The sequence below is a fragment of the Stegostoma tigrinum genome, chromosome 26 (genome assembly GCF_030684315.1).
Source record: "Stegostoma tigrinum isolate sSteTig4 chromosome 26, sSteTig4.hap1, whole genome shotgun sequence".
NCBI lineage: Eukaryota > Metazoa > Chordata > Chondrichthyes > Orectolobiformes > Stegostomatidae > Stegostoma > Stegostoma tigrinum.
Genome location: NC_081379.1, coordinates 39,972,099 through 39,990,820, shown reverse-complemented (window position 1 = coordinate 39,990,820; position 18,722 = coordinate 39,972,099). Strand labels below are relative to the sequence as shown.

The window sequence follows — 18,722 nt, the reverse complement described above, 5'->3', positions numbered from 1 at the left end:
TCCTCAACCAACATCATTTTTAATAAAATTATCTGGTCATTTTCCAAGATCTACAGGCCTGGAATGAATCCCAATGTCTATGAGACATTGCTGTGTGATAATAGACTATTGTGCTCCCCACATTATAATTGTAGTTACAAGGCGACTATAAAGTTGGGAGCAGATTGCAATCCATTTACTGGATTGGTGAGTACCAGGACTGGTTATAATGTCGATTATGTTGAGCTCTTAAGACAACTGTCCAGTCTGTACCGTAACTTCACTGAAAATTCTCCCAGTGTCTATGGTATTGGGCCACATGACCGCAGCAAACCAGGATGCATCCCAAAACCAGTCCAACCTGTCTCCGCCTCCCTAACCTGTTCTTCCTCTCACCCATCCCTTCCTCCCACCCCAAGCCGCACCCCCATCTACCTACTAACCTCATCCCACCTCCTTGACCTGTCCGTCTTCCCTGGACTGACCTATCCCCTCCCTACCTCCCCACCTATACTCTCTCCACCTATCTTCTTTTCTCTCCATCTTCGGTCCGCCTCCCCCTCTCTCCCTATTTATTCCAGAACCCTCACCCCATCCCCCTCTCTGATGAAGGGTCTAGGCCCGAAACGTCAGCTTTTGTGCTCCTGAGATGCTGCTTGGCCTGCTGTGTTCATCCAGCCTCACATTTTGTTGTCTTGGATTCTCCAGCATCAGCAGTTCCCATTATCTCTGCACATTGGTAAGGGTTGCATTTCTATTCATAATATCTCCGTGATCATACAAAAAGAAAACACCATTCTCAGGCCAGTACATATATATTTTTGGTTATCCAAGTCACAATATATACAGAACTATTCCCATGCTCTAACAGTTCATTATTCTACTCTGTCTGTTTATAAGGCACAAGAGAGGAGTGTGATGGAATATTCCTCACTTGCCTGGTTGAGTTTATATGCCCTGGACACAATGTTGGGCACATTGTTGTTGGCTGCTCATCTGGTGATGTTTCTATCCCAGGGAGTGTCATTTCTGTGTAAGTGTAATTTCTGTCATCGGTGTTGACACCTTGGTCTGATGATTGACCTGAAAACTGAATGTGTAGCGAGTTTGCATCTTTTGATTGACTGTCTGTAGCAGGGGAACAGCTTCTCCAGCTGTGAGTGTGGTCCTGTGACAATATATCCAGTCATTCACTTACATTGCACAGGATTGGGGCAACCAATGGTCTGCACATGTCCAGCTGGCACTTGCGTTGCCTATGGTTGAGGCTGTGGGAGGCTTGGACCCTGATTGATTCTCCAGTGCTCAATTCTGGCTAAGGTTTCTCAACTTGATCGAAATGATGTATGGCTTTCTGCTGTTTTGTCTCGAGGTCATAACTCATACCTGTAACTATGTTTGGCTTCAGTAGTGTTTTTTGCAAGGGGGAGAATAGTTTGGTTTTTGTGCAGGCCTTCAATGATGGGCCTTGCCTTTTGAGGGTTGCCTTGTGTGCTTGACATGTTTAAGATTCTTTTGGCTATGTGACTGCTGCCTCGGCCTTTCTGTTTTACAGGGCTCGGTGTGAGGATGATGGAAGGTGTTATATTTCTCAATACTTTATTCATCTTCTACGAAGTCTTCCGTAACAAACAGAGGGCCACTGTCACTCATCACAATGTCAGAACGTCACAAATATTGAAGTGTAATCTCACTGGTAGTCCTTAAAGTCAGCTTTCTCACCTCTCAGTAGTCAGAATAGTCAGCTACTGTGAAGAGATCTATTTCCAACTTTGTCCAGGGCTCTCTGGAAAACAAATATCATCACCGACTTTTCATTTTACTTAACTCGGCTCTCAGTACCAGCACATCACTGGCAGATGAAGGGTCTAGGCCCGAAACGTCAGCTTTTGTGCTCCTGAGATGCTGCTTGGCCTGCTGTGTCCATCCAGCTTCACACTTTGTTATCCTGGCAGATGTGGGCCTTGATTCTGTTGCTCAAGTTTAGACAGTAAGGCACATCTTTTACCTTCTTCACACTTGACTCAATCTCTTAATGACTTGCGTGTGTAAACCTCTCCTCTCAATTATTCTTATTCCTAAGGGATAATTACTCTGTTTCCTTTATACAGTATGCCATCTTAGATTGTCAAGCAAATCTTAGTGCCCAATTCATGGCATATATTATTCACACACTGAGATACAATGTTACTTTTTGAAGCAATAACTGGGAGCATTTGAGACTGAATGGCACCAATAATCTTGTGAATTAATGATTGTGCTGGACAACAGCCCTCTGATAGGTTGAGCTACAGAGAATGAAAAGCTATAAGTGCAATGCCAAGCACAGCAGAGAAGAAGAAACTTCCAGAACCTGCAGACAGAAAGCATGCATCTTGCTTTCTCTCTCTCTCTCTCTCTCCCCGTGTGTGTGTGTGTGTGTGTGTGTGTGTGTGTGTGGTGGGGAAGGCAGAAAACTCAAGAAACTGAAAAGAAAGAATTCTAAAGCAAAAAAATGTATCACCTAATCAAACAGCAAGCAAAAGAATGACCATTAGCCTTAAGACAAGGGAGTGTCCTTATTGATAAAATTAAAGGGACTGTGAGAAATATAACTTCCCACCTTGAGGTATGGACATTTGATCTTCAAAATTTTGTTTACCCTGTCTATATTCCTTTCCTGCCATTGTATGTGCGTTAAACAGGTTTTCTTTTTGAGATCTGGGTTAAGACGTTTTGCTGTCAGTACATGATCTATATACTTGACTTCAGACACCCTTAGTTACATTCATTCTTCTTCTGCTTCAGGTCCATCGGGTGAGTTTTGTCTAGCAAATCTTAACTGTGGTCAACAATGGTTTCTTCCGTGGTGTCCCTGCACCATAAGCTAGTAGACCATCCAATGTTGGTTCTACTTACAAAAGATCACTAACTATCTCATATTGTTGATGTTCACATTCTTCAGGAGCTATGGAGATGCCGATGTCATTGACAACCATATCTAACTCCTGAAGGACATCTAGAAAGTAATTGGGGCACTACTGCTTTCATCCTACTTCACTTGTATGGTATCGAGCGATTTGTCAAAATCTTCAGCTGATATCGTTCCAACGGCCAGATGGATGTGTTTGCTGTGCTTCCTTCAGCCATATACTTGCTTGCAAAGTGGTTCAGCTTATTGTAGTGACAACATGGTTTTCCCATATTAGATATGCTTTCTTCTCCCCTGTGCGATATCCTCCTCAGGATTTGCATGTTGCCCTTTGACCATGACTGTTCTGCCATTTGGGCCTCATTTTTTCTATTAACATAATGCAATGAATATGTTCTTGTTGCTAACTAGAAACCCTGGTGCTTCTGCGTCAATCACCTAAGTTTCTTCGCTCACTGTTGACTTGCTCTCACTGCAGGACATACCTAATATAAACCTGACTAATTAGATCATCTTTTAATTGTGCAAATTCACAGGATTCCTGTAAGCTGTGTTAATAAAGTCATAGCTTGAAGTCAGGATGGAGTCATTCATTTTGGATCCTAGTATTTATAAAATGTACTGTTTGTAACTCATGTTCACTTGTGGTTCAAAGCATGCCTTTCAAAATTGCTGCACTTTCTGTTCTTCAGAGAAATCTCTTCCCAACAGTTATAAGAGTACAGCTTTGTGTAGCTGCTCTGTCCTGTTCAGCAAATCTATGCCAAACACCGGTTACTAGGTTACATTCACCTACCCCACACAGAAATTCCCTTTTGTTTCCACTGAAGTCAATGGAAGTAGTCATGGGAAAGATAGCGAATGGATTGTCGGTATATGATTATTCCACGCTATTGCACAATGTGAAAAATACCTCCAAGTATCCAAGCTGATTTTCTAACAGGTAGTTAAGTTTCTATCTGCACTACAATTCAGTAACTGAGTTATAAAACGTATTCACAACTTTCCTGTTCCTGAAAGAACAACCTCTCTCTCTCTAATGAGGGTATTTCTTTTTTTCACAGACCTTAGAATTATTTTAAAATACATATCATCATTGGCAGTTTTTCCAATGCATTTTACCCAGTGTGTCAGTCTGCCTGGATTCATGTATCCACTACCTGAAGATGGCACAACGCTCTGAAAGCTTGTGATTTCAAATAAACCTATTGGACTATGACTTGGACGTGTGACTTCTGACCTTGTCCTGTTGGAAAGGCCTGCAGGACGGCCTGTTCAGTCACATTACAAAGGTCCTTGGAAGCCGTGGAATGGACCTGAACCTAAAGTTTTTGACTCAGAAGCAGGAATACTACCCTCTGCACCATGTGACATCCAATGTTTAAACTGGACGGGCCCCATTGGCCTGACTGTCCTTTCTTACAGAATGCCTGCCCAACATTACCTAGTTCAGAGCAGGAACTGAACCTTTGATTGATACCCTGAGGCAAGTGGAGCCACCCACATCGTTGAGCTGAGTGTTAGCACTAAATCCGATCGCCTGGACCCCTCCAGCTTTAGTGCAAAAAGTGGAATCTGAATACATTAATCATAGAGCATGGAAGCAGGCTAATCCATCAAGTCCACACCATCCCTCCACACAGACCCAACCACCAACAGCGACCCTATAACCCTGCATTTCCCTGCATTGGCTGGCACACCCAGCCTGCACACACTATGGGCAATGTAGCATGGCCAATCCACCCTAACCTAGTTGATAAATTTCTTCCAAATTGGCATTAGGTTGTTGAATTCATCTTGGATTAGGAAACTGTAGAACTGGCCTGGGTTACCCAAAACTTGCAGGAAATATTAAGATTGGGTAAGGACATGACCAAGTGTTGTACAAAACAGTTAGTACTTGATAGGGTTAACCCAGCCCTATCAGGATATAAAAAAATCATTCCTGGGTAGAGCTACTGTTGTGTGTGCCCGATGAATTCAGCATCTGTTCACCAAAAAATGCTCCAGTGATTCTCCTTCATGTTAATTAGCAAAATGCTCTTAATTTTACGTTGAGTCTAGTGACACTGTCATGTATCTGAAATGTAATGTAACTAACTACTACATAATATGTAATTATATGTTATCGCTCATTAAGATTGAGCTATCCTCTGCCAAAATATCCACACCAGCTTCCTTAGCCAGTTGGCGTCAGTACCTTAGACTGATACCAGCCAGAAGGATTGGTACTGGCATATCTACCCAAGGCATCTCACATGTTTCCAGCAGCTACCAATACATCGAGAATACTGGTAGCTCTCACATTCAGATATACCAGAGATGGTTGTGCCCCCATTCATTATTTTTGACAGAAAATAACTATTTCCAGCAGGGAATCGACATCTTCAGCAAACAGGAGGAAAATCAATGGATAACAGGCAAGTGTTTTAATAAAAGTGTAAGTGGTGGATGCCAAGTTCCACAGACATCATTAGGGTCTCACTTCACAGCTCCATGCTATTAAACAGAGAAGGAGTGTTCTGGTTTGTGTCTGAGCGATGTATGTGTACAGGCAGTAAACCCAGGCTGTTCAGGTCGCCTTTGATTAGGAAACAGGAGAATTAGCCCGGGTTTCCCAAAACTTATCAATATTCCACCAGCCTTGCAGAAAGTGCTTTATGTTAGGGTTGGGTTAGGGCATTACTAAGTGTTGTCTGCCCCTGACAGGGTGAACTGACACCACAAGATAAGCCATGCCTGTCAGCATGTAGAGGATCCCATGGCCACTCTGGTTTCGAAATCAGGTCTCCTATCAAGAACAGTGCGATCTTTGCTTGGAACTTAATAAGCAACTAATTGCAAAACAAGGGAATTTAAAATCACCCAGTCACATGAATGTACAAAAGGGAGTTAGAAATCTGATTGCACAAGGCTCTCTTTCTTCTATATTTTATCGCTGGGTACATCCAGATGAAAATTCACTGAGGAAACTACTCTTTAGCTTCTGATTGATCTCCACTCCCACACTGGTGCTTACCCTTGTGACTGTATAACTTGATAATGCAATTGGAGTACTGTGTTACAAAGAAACTGACCTGAGTCCAATAATCTGTCCTAAACATTTACCGATGGAAATAAATATTGCAGTGGTAATGGTCACAATCCCTCGCAACTTCTTTGGAGAGCATTCCATAAGGTACATGCAGTGAACATTCAGACCGTTCCCTTCAGGTGGAAAGGAAGTAAAACACCAGCATTAATTGTTACATCTGTCATGGGACTGCATCAGACGCTAAGCCCCTTCCATAACACGTTCCCTTCCAAAAATGTTCAATTTTTATTTATTAACCTTGACCCTGGACACGAAAGGTGAGTGTGAAATAGGGAACTGATGCTGGAGATGAAAAGGACCTGACCCCAGGCAGGAACGGGGACTGACCCTGGAGGTTGGGTCTTATCCCAGACTGTTCTGAGAGAAAAATGTCTGGATGATTATACTTACAATGAGAGCGTTACAGGAGACTGTGGCGGAAGATTAATGCTACAGCAGAGGGACAGTTTGGAGTCGTTATAGAAACATTGGTCTGGTTTTATGCCACACAGCACAGCTTTGGACTGAACAGACCTTCATTCATGTGCCTTTACGCACAATATTAAAATGCCTTTAAGAGTCACAAATGATAGTCTGTTTCTAAGCAATTCTTCACATAACTGATGAGCTCAATGTATGATTCCTACAACCTCCTCCCACACATTCCCTACCGTCTTCCCGTCACTCCCCTCCCAACCATCACTTGGGGCTGGTTCCCAGCCTCAGTGCAGATAGTTAAGGATTAATGTCAGTACAATAGATTTTAAATCCTCTGCGATATCTATGAGGTCAGATTTCCACTGGCCACTCGCTACACAGTGCAACTTCTTAAACCCAGCAGAATCTTGTTTTTGACCTCTAGCTTTAGAAATATCTAGGACGTCAAGAGTTTTATTTGATGTATTTACATCTCTACAAGAAAAGACCATTGTACTGTGTCACTTACCAAAACATGGAAACATTCCTCATACCTGCAGTTACTCCATACATGAACCTCGCCACTAAAATCATCTCAAAGGATCTTGCCATCCGGCTGAAGCCCACGGACAAAGCCCCTGCTATTGTCAAAATATTGTTGAAAGTCAAACAGTTCCTTCTGAAACACAAAGAGTTTGAGTTGAAATGACGGGGAATTGAATGTGAAAGTGGCATGTTTTGTACCAAGTGACTGGGATGGGAGAAGTGAGGCTGGTACATTCGGGTTGGAATGGCTTCCAGCCGAGGCTGATGGTCGCATTTCAGAATCAAAATTAGATCAACAGTACCTAAGGTGGCTCAGTTTGTGCTATTCGAGCAGTTAGTGTGGCTCCTAACTGGAATCTTTCACACTGGATGGGGGATTTCTCCCACAGTTCTCAATAGCCTTGCAAGCCTGTGATCTATTGAGGACAGCGCTCCTCGCTAGACAAGAAATAAACCAGTTCTCTCATAGGCTGGTGGATTGCTTTACTTTACTTTACACCCCAGCGCATAATTCAAGATTAACTCCCTAAATCTGTGCTCTAGCTGTTTACATTTTAAGAGCCCAACCTGCACAAATTTCTCAAAAATATGGGGACTCTAAATCTTCATACACTCAGTTCTCAACTAAATTCAATCTTACATGGCTTCCTCAGGATTTTAATTACTTCTCATCATTTTTCCATCATTATACACTGGGTATATTTTTAGAAATATATTATTTTTGCCTGCAACTTCCTCCGACAGTTCCCTTCATACGCGACCGCATGAGTGTATCTCTTTTCAGGTGTCATCCCTCTCCCCTCTATATCTTCTACCATTGCCTCTCTTCTCTGACTCTCTGTCCTTGCAAATTATCTCCTATGCCCCTCTCCAAAGTAATTGAACATGTCGTCGTCTTCCCAAATCCATCTTTCCCAGAATCCTATGTCTGAATCAGATTTCCACCCTGGCCCAAAACTAAACTGGCTCATTATCAAAGTCACAAACTCGAATTGACTGTGTAAAAGTAGATGGGTTTTTTTCCCTCAACCTGCCTGCAGCCTTAGCTGTGGTTGGCCACATTGCTCACCAGTGTTCTGCGCCATCATTGAGTTGGATGGAACTTATCCCAAGTGATTCCATTCTTTTCTATCAAAGTACAGATTATGGACTGGTTAGCTCAGTTGGCTGGATGGCTGGTTTACAATGCAGTGTGGTGCCAACATCATGGGTTCAACAAACACAGTCACCATGAAGGACTCTCCTTCTCAACCTCACCTGAGGTGTGGTGACCTTCCGATTATACCACCACCAGCTACCTCTGTCAAATGAGAGATTGGGGCTATAGTAACTTTATTCAATCATAGTCAATGAATCACTTGCAAAACCCCCTCACCATTACTTATGGTCTCTCCCAAAGATCCTATTGGGCCCCTCCTACTTCTCATTTACATGCTGCTCCCAGCCCCATTGGCATCATCCAAAGGCAAATGATTAGTTTTCACGTGGACCTTAACATGTTACTATATAGCATTACCGCCTCTTTCAAATCCTCCACCTTTGCCAAATTGTCCATCCTCTTTCCTGACATATTGTACATGATGAGCAGAAATGTTCTCCAATTAACTACTGGGGGAACTGAAACCATTCTTTTCGATCCCCACTCCAAACTCTGTCCCCTAGCTACTGAGTCCTGCTAATAACCTGGAGCTGAGCCAGACTGTTCGAAACCTTGGTGTCAGGTTTTCTGTTGAGTTGACTACCAGATCACATGCCTGTGACATGACTAAAGCTGGCTATTTCCACTCTGTACCATGCCCCCACCTCCATTCCCCTCTCAGCTCACCACTGAAACACTCTAAATGTAGTGGCCTGCTCTTTCTGCTGTCAAATGTGGATCAGAGTTGCGTGTGGGGACCTTGTGGAATCCCCATCTTAGCAGAATCCGAAGAAATATCTTGAAAATTGAAGAGCCTACAGATACTTCTCTATACCCTCCAAATCTGTTTAAATCAGAGAACTCAGAGGGTCCTGATGAAATTAAGTGAATAGTTACTCAGGAAAAGTTAGACTATTTAGGACCTAGTCCAACTCTTCTGAGTAAATATTCAACGTCCTGCATGTTTACCTCTCACACCTACCCCCAATCCCCCCAACCCTGTTCCCCCCACCCCCCCTAAACTGCACCTGATTCAGAACACTTATACCTCCCAGATTTGCAAGCCCCTTCCTCGTTTCCTCTGGAATTTGACATCCCCCCCATCCAGACCTGAACAAACACTTTCTGCAGTCTGGATGTGACCAAACCCACTTCCCCTGCTTCACCTCTCCTTTCTTCAGACTCACTGCCCCTCCCTTCCCTTGCCCCACCCCCACCAACCTTCCTATGCGTGGCCCTCACTTCCCAGGTCACCCATTTTTAGACTTGATCCTTGCCCAACCTGACACACATCCCCTCCAAATTTCTGTGAAACCCATGCATCTTAAACACTGCATCACCTACATGGCTCCCTTGCCACTCATCAAGGCACCCTACCAATAAATGTCCTTCTACTCCCTGGCATCCTACATACTTGGCATCATTCACACCTGGTTTCTCTACGTATTTGACTTCTTACCCACCTGGCAATGTATTACTTGGCACACTCCCCCATACCCACTTGCTACCCTCCCTACCTGTCTGGCATCCTCCCCTTCTGGCCCCCACGCCGTTACCTTATGTACTTGCCCATTGACAGCAGCTGTCAAAGTGGCTGTCTGTGACTCTGGACCTTACAGTTCAATGTCTAGCAGCTCTCTGCTCTGAAACGATGAGAGTCTGCACGCTGAGAAAACTGTAAAATTTGAGGTTGGCTCTGTGCTTCTGAAAGAGCCTTGATCGGAATCCCCATCAGAAATGCAGAGCTCTGTGATCAGATTAAAGGAAAGGTGGGGAGGTGATGGTGGACATTCCAAGTGAGATTAGCGCTCCTTGGAGAATCTAGCCCCATGCTCCAATGGCTGATCTTCACATTCTAATCTCCATCAGCTTGAAGTTATTGCAACTTCTGCTGCCCCATGGTCATTGACATGCTTTGGCTCATTGGAAAGCAATTTGTTGATTTTAACATTTCCATTTTTGTTTTCAAATCCCTCCATAGTTTCACCTCTCCCCACCTCATCCAATCTCACAGCCCTCCATGACATCCACCCTGACTTACTCCTGGTCTCTTGAGCATTCCTAACTGCAACCACTCGCCTTTAACTTCAGTTATCCTGGCCCCAAACTCTGGACTTTCCTCCATACAACTCTGTGAATTTCTTCTTCATTCTTCTCGCTTAAGGCATTCCTTAAATTATGCGTCTTAGACCAAGCTTTTGGTCCCTAACTAATTTCTTCTTGTATTTTTCATTATTGTTCTATAATGCTTCTGTGAAGTGGCACTGAGGGTGCTACAGAAATGCACGCTGTTTTGTTTACATCACCAAACAGTGGCCATTTAGTGCTGACATTCTACCTAAAGCCACGGAGAAGGCTCAAAATTTGCCCAAGGCCACATGGCATTGGTATGTTTCTGATGCAAGTTAGGGACAGCAAATGACAATGACCAGCATTCAGTGATTGAATGCAAAAAATTGAGCTGCATTTCCACCACAAAGGTAGAAAATCCTGAAATATTGTCCTCTTACGAGTTTCTATTCACCTACCTTCCATATTTCACTGAGAGGTGACCAGCGATTAGTGATCCAAACACAGCTCCAATTGAATAGACCGACACAATAATTGACCAGGTCGCTTTCATTGCATGTTCCTCCATTGCTGTACCGTAGCGCTCCAGCCAGGTCTCATTGATAAAATACTTAATGTACTGCAATTAGGAAGTGGCATGTTAAAATCAATATTTGTTTGGGTCGGAGTGACCAGGGACCTCCTCTTGTTAAACTGTAGTCGACACCCTTCGATTGTTAGCTTCTTCTAATCTGTTTCAATGCAATGTCCCTGGCTGAGAAAGCAGCTTTCATCTGGGCCCCTGTCAATGCTCATCTCAAACTGGTCCATGCAAACCAAGCGCCTCCCCCTTCTGACACTGTAAGAACTGCAGGTGCTGGAGTCAGGGACAACACAGTGTGGAGCTGGAGGAACACAACAGGCCAGGCAACTTCAAGGGAGCAGGAAAGTTGGCATTTCGGGTCAGTTCCTGCTCGTCTGATGTGCCTGGCCTACTGTGTTCCTCCAGCTCCACCCTGCATTATCTCTGCTTCCCCCTTCTCCTTTGGAAAAACTTCTGGTCTCAACAGCTTGAGCATTGCAACATAAACCCACTTTCTCCTCACCTCTTCTACCGTGATAGGACTACATATGTTTCCAGGCCCACTCCAAGCAATACAGGCAAGTTCACAGGCACTAGATTGATTTACATCAATGCACAAACTCCCAGGCAAGGTCTGGTGTGTGGTTAGGGCTGGAATTCTATTCCCATTCCATCGCCTCATCAATGTCCCACAAACTGAAGTCCTGCAGGCATGGGGCACAACCCAGAGGGGCCTGCCAAAGTTGTTTTTTGTTTAAGGTATGAAGCATTTCTCTCCTGAGAGAGCGGTAGAGGAGCAAATTACTGCAGGGGGCTGAAATCTGTACTGAAAACAAACTATGCTGGAAATCAGGCAGCATCCATGGTGAGACAGCAAGCTAACGTTTCAAGTCTAGATGACCTGGAGTATGTTTCCAGGTGGCACAGGGGGCTCTGAGATGTCTTTTGTTCACGATACAGCTCTTGGCTGGAGCAGAGGTTACAACATCCATAAGGTAAGTTTTTTTTTGTGGATACTAATTGGGTCACATGATCTCTCAGTGAGGGGGTGGTGTTTTCCCAGAGGTTATTTTCCCTCATTGGACGTGGATCTTTTTGCAGGATTTTAAGCACTTGCAGAAGAAAACGTGGCTGCACAGGGAGTGGAGGGAGGATATGTTTAGGCACGATGCCTTGGTCATCCTGGGACTGGATGGGGGGAATTGCCCAACTCATCCTTCCCAAGCCTTCAAATCAGTCTGGTCAAATGTCAACACAACTCAATAAATGGAAGGTCATATTTCAAGGATATCATCCTCCTCATGATCCAATTCCAATGGCCCTTCTCCACAACTCTGCCAGTTGTAAACATTAACCTTGGTTAGGGACTGACTGTTTTGAAAATGACGACATTCATTTAACACGCGACTAAAGGCATCTACTCCTCAAGCCCATGGTCTCTACACAGCGGGAGCAGCAAATATCAGGGAACACAATCATCCTGCATAGAGTCATACAGCATGAAAACAGACCCTTTGGTCCAATCAGCCCAGGCTGGACATAGCCCCAAACTAAACTAGTCCCACCTGCATGATCCTGCCCCATATTCCTTCAAACCTTCCCTGTTTATACATCCATCCAAATGTCTCTTAAACGTTGTAATTGTACCCCCGTCCACCACTTACTCAGGAAGTTTATTCCACATGCAAACCACCCTCTGTGTAAGAAATTTGTCCCTCATGTCTTTTTTAAATTTCTGTCCTCTCACCTTAAAACTGTGCATCCCTTAGTTTTAAAATTCTCCATTTTAGGGAAAAGGACAACTACCCTTAACTCTATCTGTAGCCCTCATTATTTTATAAACTTCTATAAGGTCACCTCTCAACCTCGCAAGTTCCAGTGAAAAAAGTCCCAGCCCATGCAGTCTTTCCTTAAAGCTCAAACATTCCATACCCAGCAACATAACTAAGTATGAAGCTGGATGAACACAGCAGGCCAAGCAGCATCTCAGGAGCACAAAAGCAGACGTTTCGGGATGAAGGGTCTAGGCCCGAAACGTTAGCTTTTGTGCTCCTGAGATGCTGCTTGGCCTGCTGTGTTCATCCAGCTTCACACTTTGTTATCTTGGATTCTCCAGCATCTGCAGTTCCCATCATCTCTGATACGCAGCAACATCTTAGTAAATTTCTTCTGAATCTTCTTCAGCTTGATAATATCCTTTTTATAATTGGGTGACTAGAACTGGGTCAAGTATTCCAGAAGAGGACTCACCGATGTCCTGTATAACATGACATTTCTCATCAGCGCTGGGTCAACATCCAGGAATTCCCTCATGTACCAGCTTGATGGAAACCCATCAGCACAAGGATTGAAGTGGGTGAAGGAGAAGGTATTTTCCCAGGGCAACTGAAGATGCTCTAAAACGAGGCTTTGCTAAACTTCACCAAGAATAAATCAGGCTAAAAACTGCTGTTGGGGGAAACCAACTAAATTTAGCAACTTCTAAGTAATGACACCTGCAACTTATAGCATTGGGCCATTTGTTTTAGCTGTTGTTTGCAAACATATTTCAGGAATAAATTTATCTTTCTGGAAGCAGAACAGGGACCATAATTTCAATCTCAAGTGAAATATCACTTTGCAAATAAAATAAACAATCGATCTGTATTCTACGGACCTACATTCTCATTTCCAATGATACTGATTTGAATTGTTTATGAGAAGCAGCTCTTCTGATAGGTGAAGTCACACATCAGCACTCAGCTCTCTATCAGTGTTTAAAATTGACCGCAGTCACCCCAAGAGGATGCTGCTACAAACTGCATTGTCTCTGGACAGCCAGAGACTTTTTCTTAGGGTGGAGGTCATTATTACAAGGGGGCATAGTTTTAAAGTGAGTGGAGGTAGATATAGGGGAGACATCTGAGGTAGGTTCTTCACTCAGAGAGTGATAGGGGCGTGGAATGCATTGCCGGAGAGGCTAGTGTAGTCGGCCTCATTAGGGGCATTTAATCGATTATTAGATTGGCATGTGGATTACAGTAAAGGTAGGGGTGGAGGTTGGATAGATCTTAGGTTTAGGGTAGAAGGTTCGGCCCAACATCGTGGGCTGAAGGGTCCGTACTGTGCTGTACTGTTCTATGTTCTATGTTTCCTTAAAGTCACAGTAAAAGAGCAATGTGATGATATGTTTTACTCACAACTGACGGTGCATTAATCAGAGCCATATTGAGTCCATGCTGAAGTGTTCCTCCCATTGCAGAGACAACGATCAGCAACAAAAGAACCTTCAGGTGTAACTGCATTTGGAGAAAGTGTTGTCATTCATAAGTACCCCCAGTCCTCCATGTTATTGTTAAGTCATTGTTAGGATCACAAGATCGATGTGGATGAGGAAAGATCTTGGGGTTGTCTGACCTCCAACTTACAATATACCTGTCATTTTCCTATTCCTACCATCGAAATGAGCCCTGTACTCTGGACTGAATCACACTGCCTGATCCAGACACTGATCAGACTCTGTGCAAATGGAAATCTTCTCCAGGACCAGGTTTATTTCATCTACAACATGAAGCACCTACTAAACAATGCTGTCACAAACAAAAACAAAGTCGCTGGAAAAGCTCAGCAATCTGGCAGCATCTGTGAAGGAAAAAACAGAGTTAACATTTCAGGTCTGGTGACCCTTCCTCAGAACTGATATTTGTCACTAATTAGTTGTCAATAATATTTGTTTCTTGAATATAGCCTGTTTGTTTCACCACACGAGCTCTTTAAGATTGCCACACTGCTCCTTCCATTTGAAGGTAATGTTGGTAATGCTACCACTTCATTGCATACCTGTGAAACTTCATTGATTCTGTAAAGTTCCCTTCAAGAAAGTCCTAGCTCATATTGCTGTTCCTTATAAAGAACAAAGAGCAAAGAAAATTACAGCACAGGAACAGGCCCTTCGGCCCTCCAAGCCTGCGCCAACATGCTTCCCATCACAACTAAAACCCCCTCCCCTTCCGGGGACCATATCCCTCTATTCCCATCCTATACATGTATCTGTCAAAATGCCCTTTTAAAGTCACTGTAGTATCTGCTTCCATGACCTCCCCTGGCAGCGAGTTCCAGGCACCCACCACCCTCTGTGTAAAAAAACTGGCCTCGTACATCACCTTTGAACCTTGCCCCTCACACTTGAACCCCATGGTCCTGGTAACTGACTCTTCCACCCTGGGAAAAAGCTTCTGACTGTCCACTCTTTCCATGCCCTTCATAATCTTGCAGACCTCCATCGGGTCGCCCCTCAACCTCCATCGTTCCAGAGAGCACAACTCAAGCTTCACCAACCTCGCCTCATAGTTAATGCCCCCATACCAGGCAACATCCTGGTAAACCTTGTCTGTACCCTCCCCAAAGCCGCAGCATCTTTCTGGCAGTGTGGTGACCGGATTGAACACAATATTCCAAATGCGGCCTAACTAAGGTTCTATAAAGCTGCAATGTTACCTGCCAATTTTTAAACTCATTGCCCCGGCCAATGAAGGCAATCCTGCCGTATGCCTTGTTGACTACCTTTTCCACCTGCGTTGCCACTTTCAGTGACCTGTGTACCTGTACACCCAGATCCCTCTGCCTATCAGTACTCTTAAAGGCTCTGCCATTTACTGTATATTTTGCACCTGGATTAGACCTTCCAAGATGCATTACCTCACATTTTCCTGGATTAAACTCCATCTGCCATCTCGCTGCCCAAGTCACCAACCGATCTATATCCAGCTGTATCCTTTGACATTCCTCGTCGCCATTCGCAATTCCACCAACCTTTGTGCCATCCGCAAACTCGCTAATCGGACCAGTTACATTTTCCCCCGAATCAGTTATATAAATTACAAATAGCAAAGGTCCCAACTCTGATCCCCGAGGAATGCAACTAAGTCACAGCCCTCCATTCAGAAATGCACCCCTCCCCTGCTCCCCTCTGTCTTCTATGACCAAGCCAGATTTTTACCCATCATGCAAGCTCCTATCTGACCCCGTGCAACTTTAGCCTGCCATGCAGGACCTTGTCAAAGGCCTTACTGAAGTCCATGTGGACTACATCCACTGCCCTACCATTATTTGATCATCTTCGTCGCTTCCTCAAAGAGCTCAACCAAGTTAGTGAGTCACAAACTCCCCTTCACAAAACCATGTTGCCTCTCGCTAATACACCCACTTATTTCCAAGTGCCAGTAAATCCTGTCTTGAAGAATCCTCTCCCATAATTTCCCTAACCCTGACGTAAGGCTCACCGGCCTGTAATTAGCTGGATCATTCCACTCTCTGGTATGTTACACGATGGTTATGTTTAAAAATGTCTCCTTAACTGAAAGTGAAACAGAATGTTCTGGAATGAGCTGCAGTCATATTCAACCTAGGAGATATAGGAGGAAAGTTTGGCCTTTTGGCCTATCAAGTCTGTTTGACATTCAATCATGGTTGACATGTTCCTCAACCACATTGTCCTATCTTCTCCCTATAACTTCTGATCCCCTTACCAATTAAGAGCTAGTCTACCTCTGTCTTAAAGACTCTCCGTGACCTGGCCTCCACAGCCCTCTATGGCCATGAGTTCACAGATTCACCACCCTCTGGCCTATCTGACTGGGGGCTACAGGGAAAAGAAAGCTATTGTGAAACCAATTGAGAATCATGTAACATCTTCACACAGAATAAAGGAAAGGCCGCATTTTGGATACAGAGCTATTGAGAAAGAGAGAGAGAGAGAGAGAGGGAGAAAGCAATTAGTGTCACAAAGAGCAGGGAAGACTGTTTCAGCGTGCCCAGTTGTGCAGCAGTTAGCTCTCTGATCAGTAGGATGAACAGAGGGACCTTTTGGAGATTTAAGGAATAAACAATCGCCAGATTGCTGTTGGATATAGGTTCTGGAATACTGAAGTCGAGTGGAAAAGTGTTCTTTCTGTTAATTAATTCATTCCCAGGTCGAGGACATCATTGGCTAAGCCCATCGCTAAGTGCCCAGAGGGTAGTGAAGAGTCAACCACATTGCTGTGGGTCTGGAGTCACATGGAGGCCAGACCGGGTAGGGATGGCAGTTTCCTTTCCTAAAGGACATTGGTGAACCAGATTGATTTTTGCAACAATCGAGAATGAGTCCATGGTCATCATTAGATTCTTAATCGCAGATTGTTATTGAATTTGAATTCCACCATCTGCTACAGCAGAATTCAAACTCACATCCCCAGAACATTATCTGGGTCTCTGGGTTAACAGTCCAGCCATAATACCACTAGGCCACCGCCTCCCAACAGTCATGGAAAGATTTGCTGTGATACATTGGGGAGCAGAGAGCCTGCTAGAAAGCTGGGAGCAACCAGTGACCTGTTCACAAACAGCAGGACAAATACCACTAACCGTCAGTCCATTCTCGATTAGTAGCGATGTGATTCAATTTCTTTCAGCGCCTCACAAAGCACAATCACACAATAACTAAATAAAAACTGAAAGAGCTGCGGATGCTGTAAATCAGGAACAAAAACAAAGTCGCTGGAAAAGCTCAGCAGGTCTGGCAGCATCTGTGAATGGAAGAACAATTAACAATTTGGGTCCAGTGACCCTTCCTCATACAATAACTGTCTGTTTGACCTTTTCTCTTCGCACCTTCCAAGGCCCCAAACACTTCTTCCAAGTCACAAATTGCCAGCACTCCTTTCAAGTTACCGTACAGTATTCTCACAAAGCTCACAAAGTGGTCTCTTTTATGTTTAGGGAACAAAGCACAGACTGGGTGATTGATTCGTGGAATACCTCCACTCCATTGCATGCATAATCCCGAGCTTTGTTTGTCATTTCAAGACACGAGCTTGTCTGCACTCTGACCTCTCTGTCCTGGGTCTGCTGTAGCGCTCCAATGGAGCATGAGAAACAATTCTCATTGTTCAACTCATCCCTCTAAAGCTCGGTGTACTCAACATTGAATTTTGGATCATAATCTCTACCACCATTTTCATGCTTTTGTTTTTCACTTACTTGTTTTTTTCCTCATTTCTTTATATATTTATTCACCTTACATTCACTTTGCAACCATCCAGCACTCACCTGAATACAGACTTTGTTCCTTCACTTGTGACAGCTGCTCTCTTTGGTTTTTGTACCATGAAGCCTTCTGTCTCCTAGCCTCCAATTTACCTTCCATTTTGCTCTTCTTCTTCCCCTCTTCACTTGCTCAAAGCCCATAACATTTTGAATTACAGTTCTGGTTAACGGGTGAGCATTAACCCAAAATATTAGTGTTGTATTTTTCTTCATAGAAAGTACTTGACCTTCTGATTACTTCCGGCATTTCCAGCCTCTGCATTATTTTGCTTTTGTGTTACGAAGGATGTTGTTGACAATGCCAAGTACTCACTCACGGACAATCTGCTCAAGTGAAGTTCTGCCAGGGCCACTTGGAACATTACAGCCTTGTCCCAAAGTTAGCTATAGAGCTAAATTGCAGGAGGTGAAAGGAACTTCACTGACCTATGGGCAGTTCACTCTGACAGCTGGCTATGAGGAAGCTAGACCAGTAACAAGTACTACACAGGTGTAAATAAAGAGTGACTTGGTGACAGGATACCGGTTTCTGTGGAGCCATTTCAGCGGCGACGAGAGCAAAATAATGCTCCTGAAGTAACTTGCTCACAATAGCCATCTTTGAGTTGAGTTAAGCATTTCTGGCATCATGCTGTTATTTAGGAAGCTCGACGAGTTTAATCCTGCCATCGAAGACTGGGCCCAGTATGTGAAAAGGATGCATTTATTTTTCTCTGCAAATCATATTGGGACAGATGGAAAACAACGATTAATTCTCCTACAGCTTGTGGATGCCTGGGTTTTTTGGTTATTAGGAGCCTAATGTTTCCAGGGGCACTAAAACCTTTCAAGAGTTGATGGATTTAGTAAAGGAATATTAAGAGCCTAAGCCTCCTCTAATTCTGAGATGTTATTGGTTTTACTGGCAGTTCAAGAACAAGGGGAACCCATGACAAGATTTTGGATGAGATTAATAATACGA

The 18,722-nt window shown here is 43.9% G+C and overlaps 1 protein-coding gene across 4 annotated transcripts in view; it reads right to left on the bottom strand.

Annotated features, from left to right (window-relative positions):
* The window catches only part of LOC125464067 (solute carrier family 2, facilitated glucose transporter member 11-like), a 74,294-nt gene that overhangs the window by 36,559 nt on the left and 19,013 nt on the right, over positions 1-18,722 (bottom strand). For 3 of the 4 annotated variants that reach the window (XM_048556080.2, XM_048556078.2, XM_048556079.2), the window contains exons 2-5: positions 13,876-13,974; positions 10,593-10,753; positions 6,935-7,059; positions 5,968-6,097 (exon numbers count right to left, since the gene is read on the bottom strand). In XM_048556080.2, the coding sequence (XP_048412037.1) occupies positions 5,968-6,097; positions 6,935-7,059; positions 10,593-10,753; positions 13,876-13,974 (515 nt within the window). The remainder of the gene's footprint in view (positions 1-5,967; positions 6,098-6,934; positions 7,060-10,592; positions 10,754-13,875; positions 13,975-18,722) is intronic. The other variant, XM_059655116.1, reaches the window with a different exon arrangement.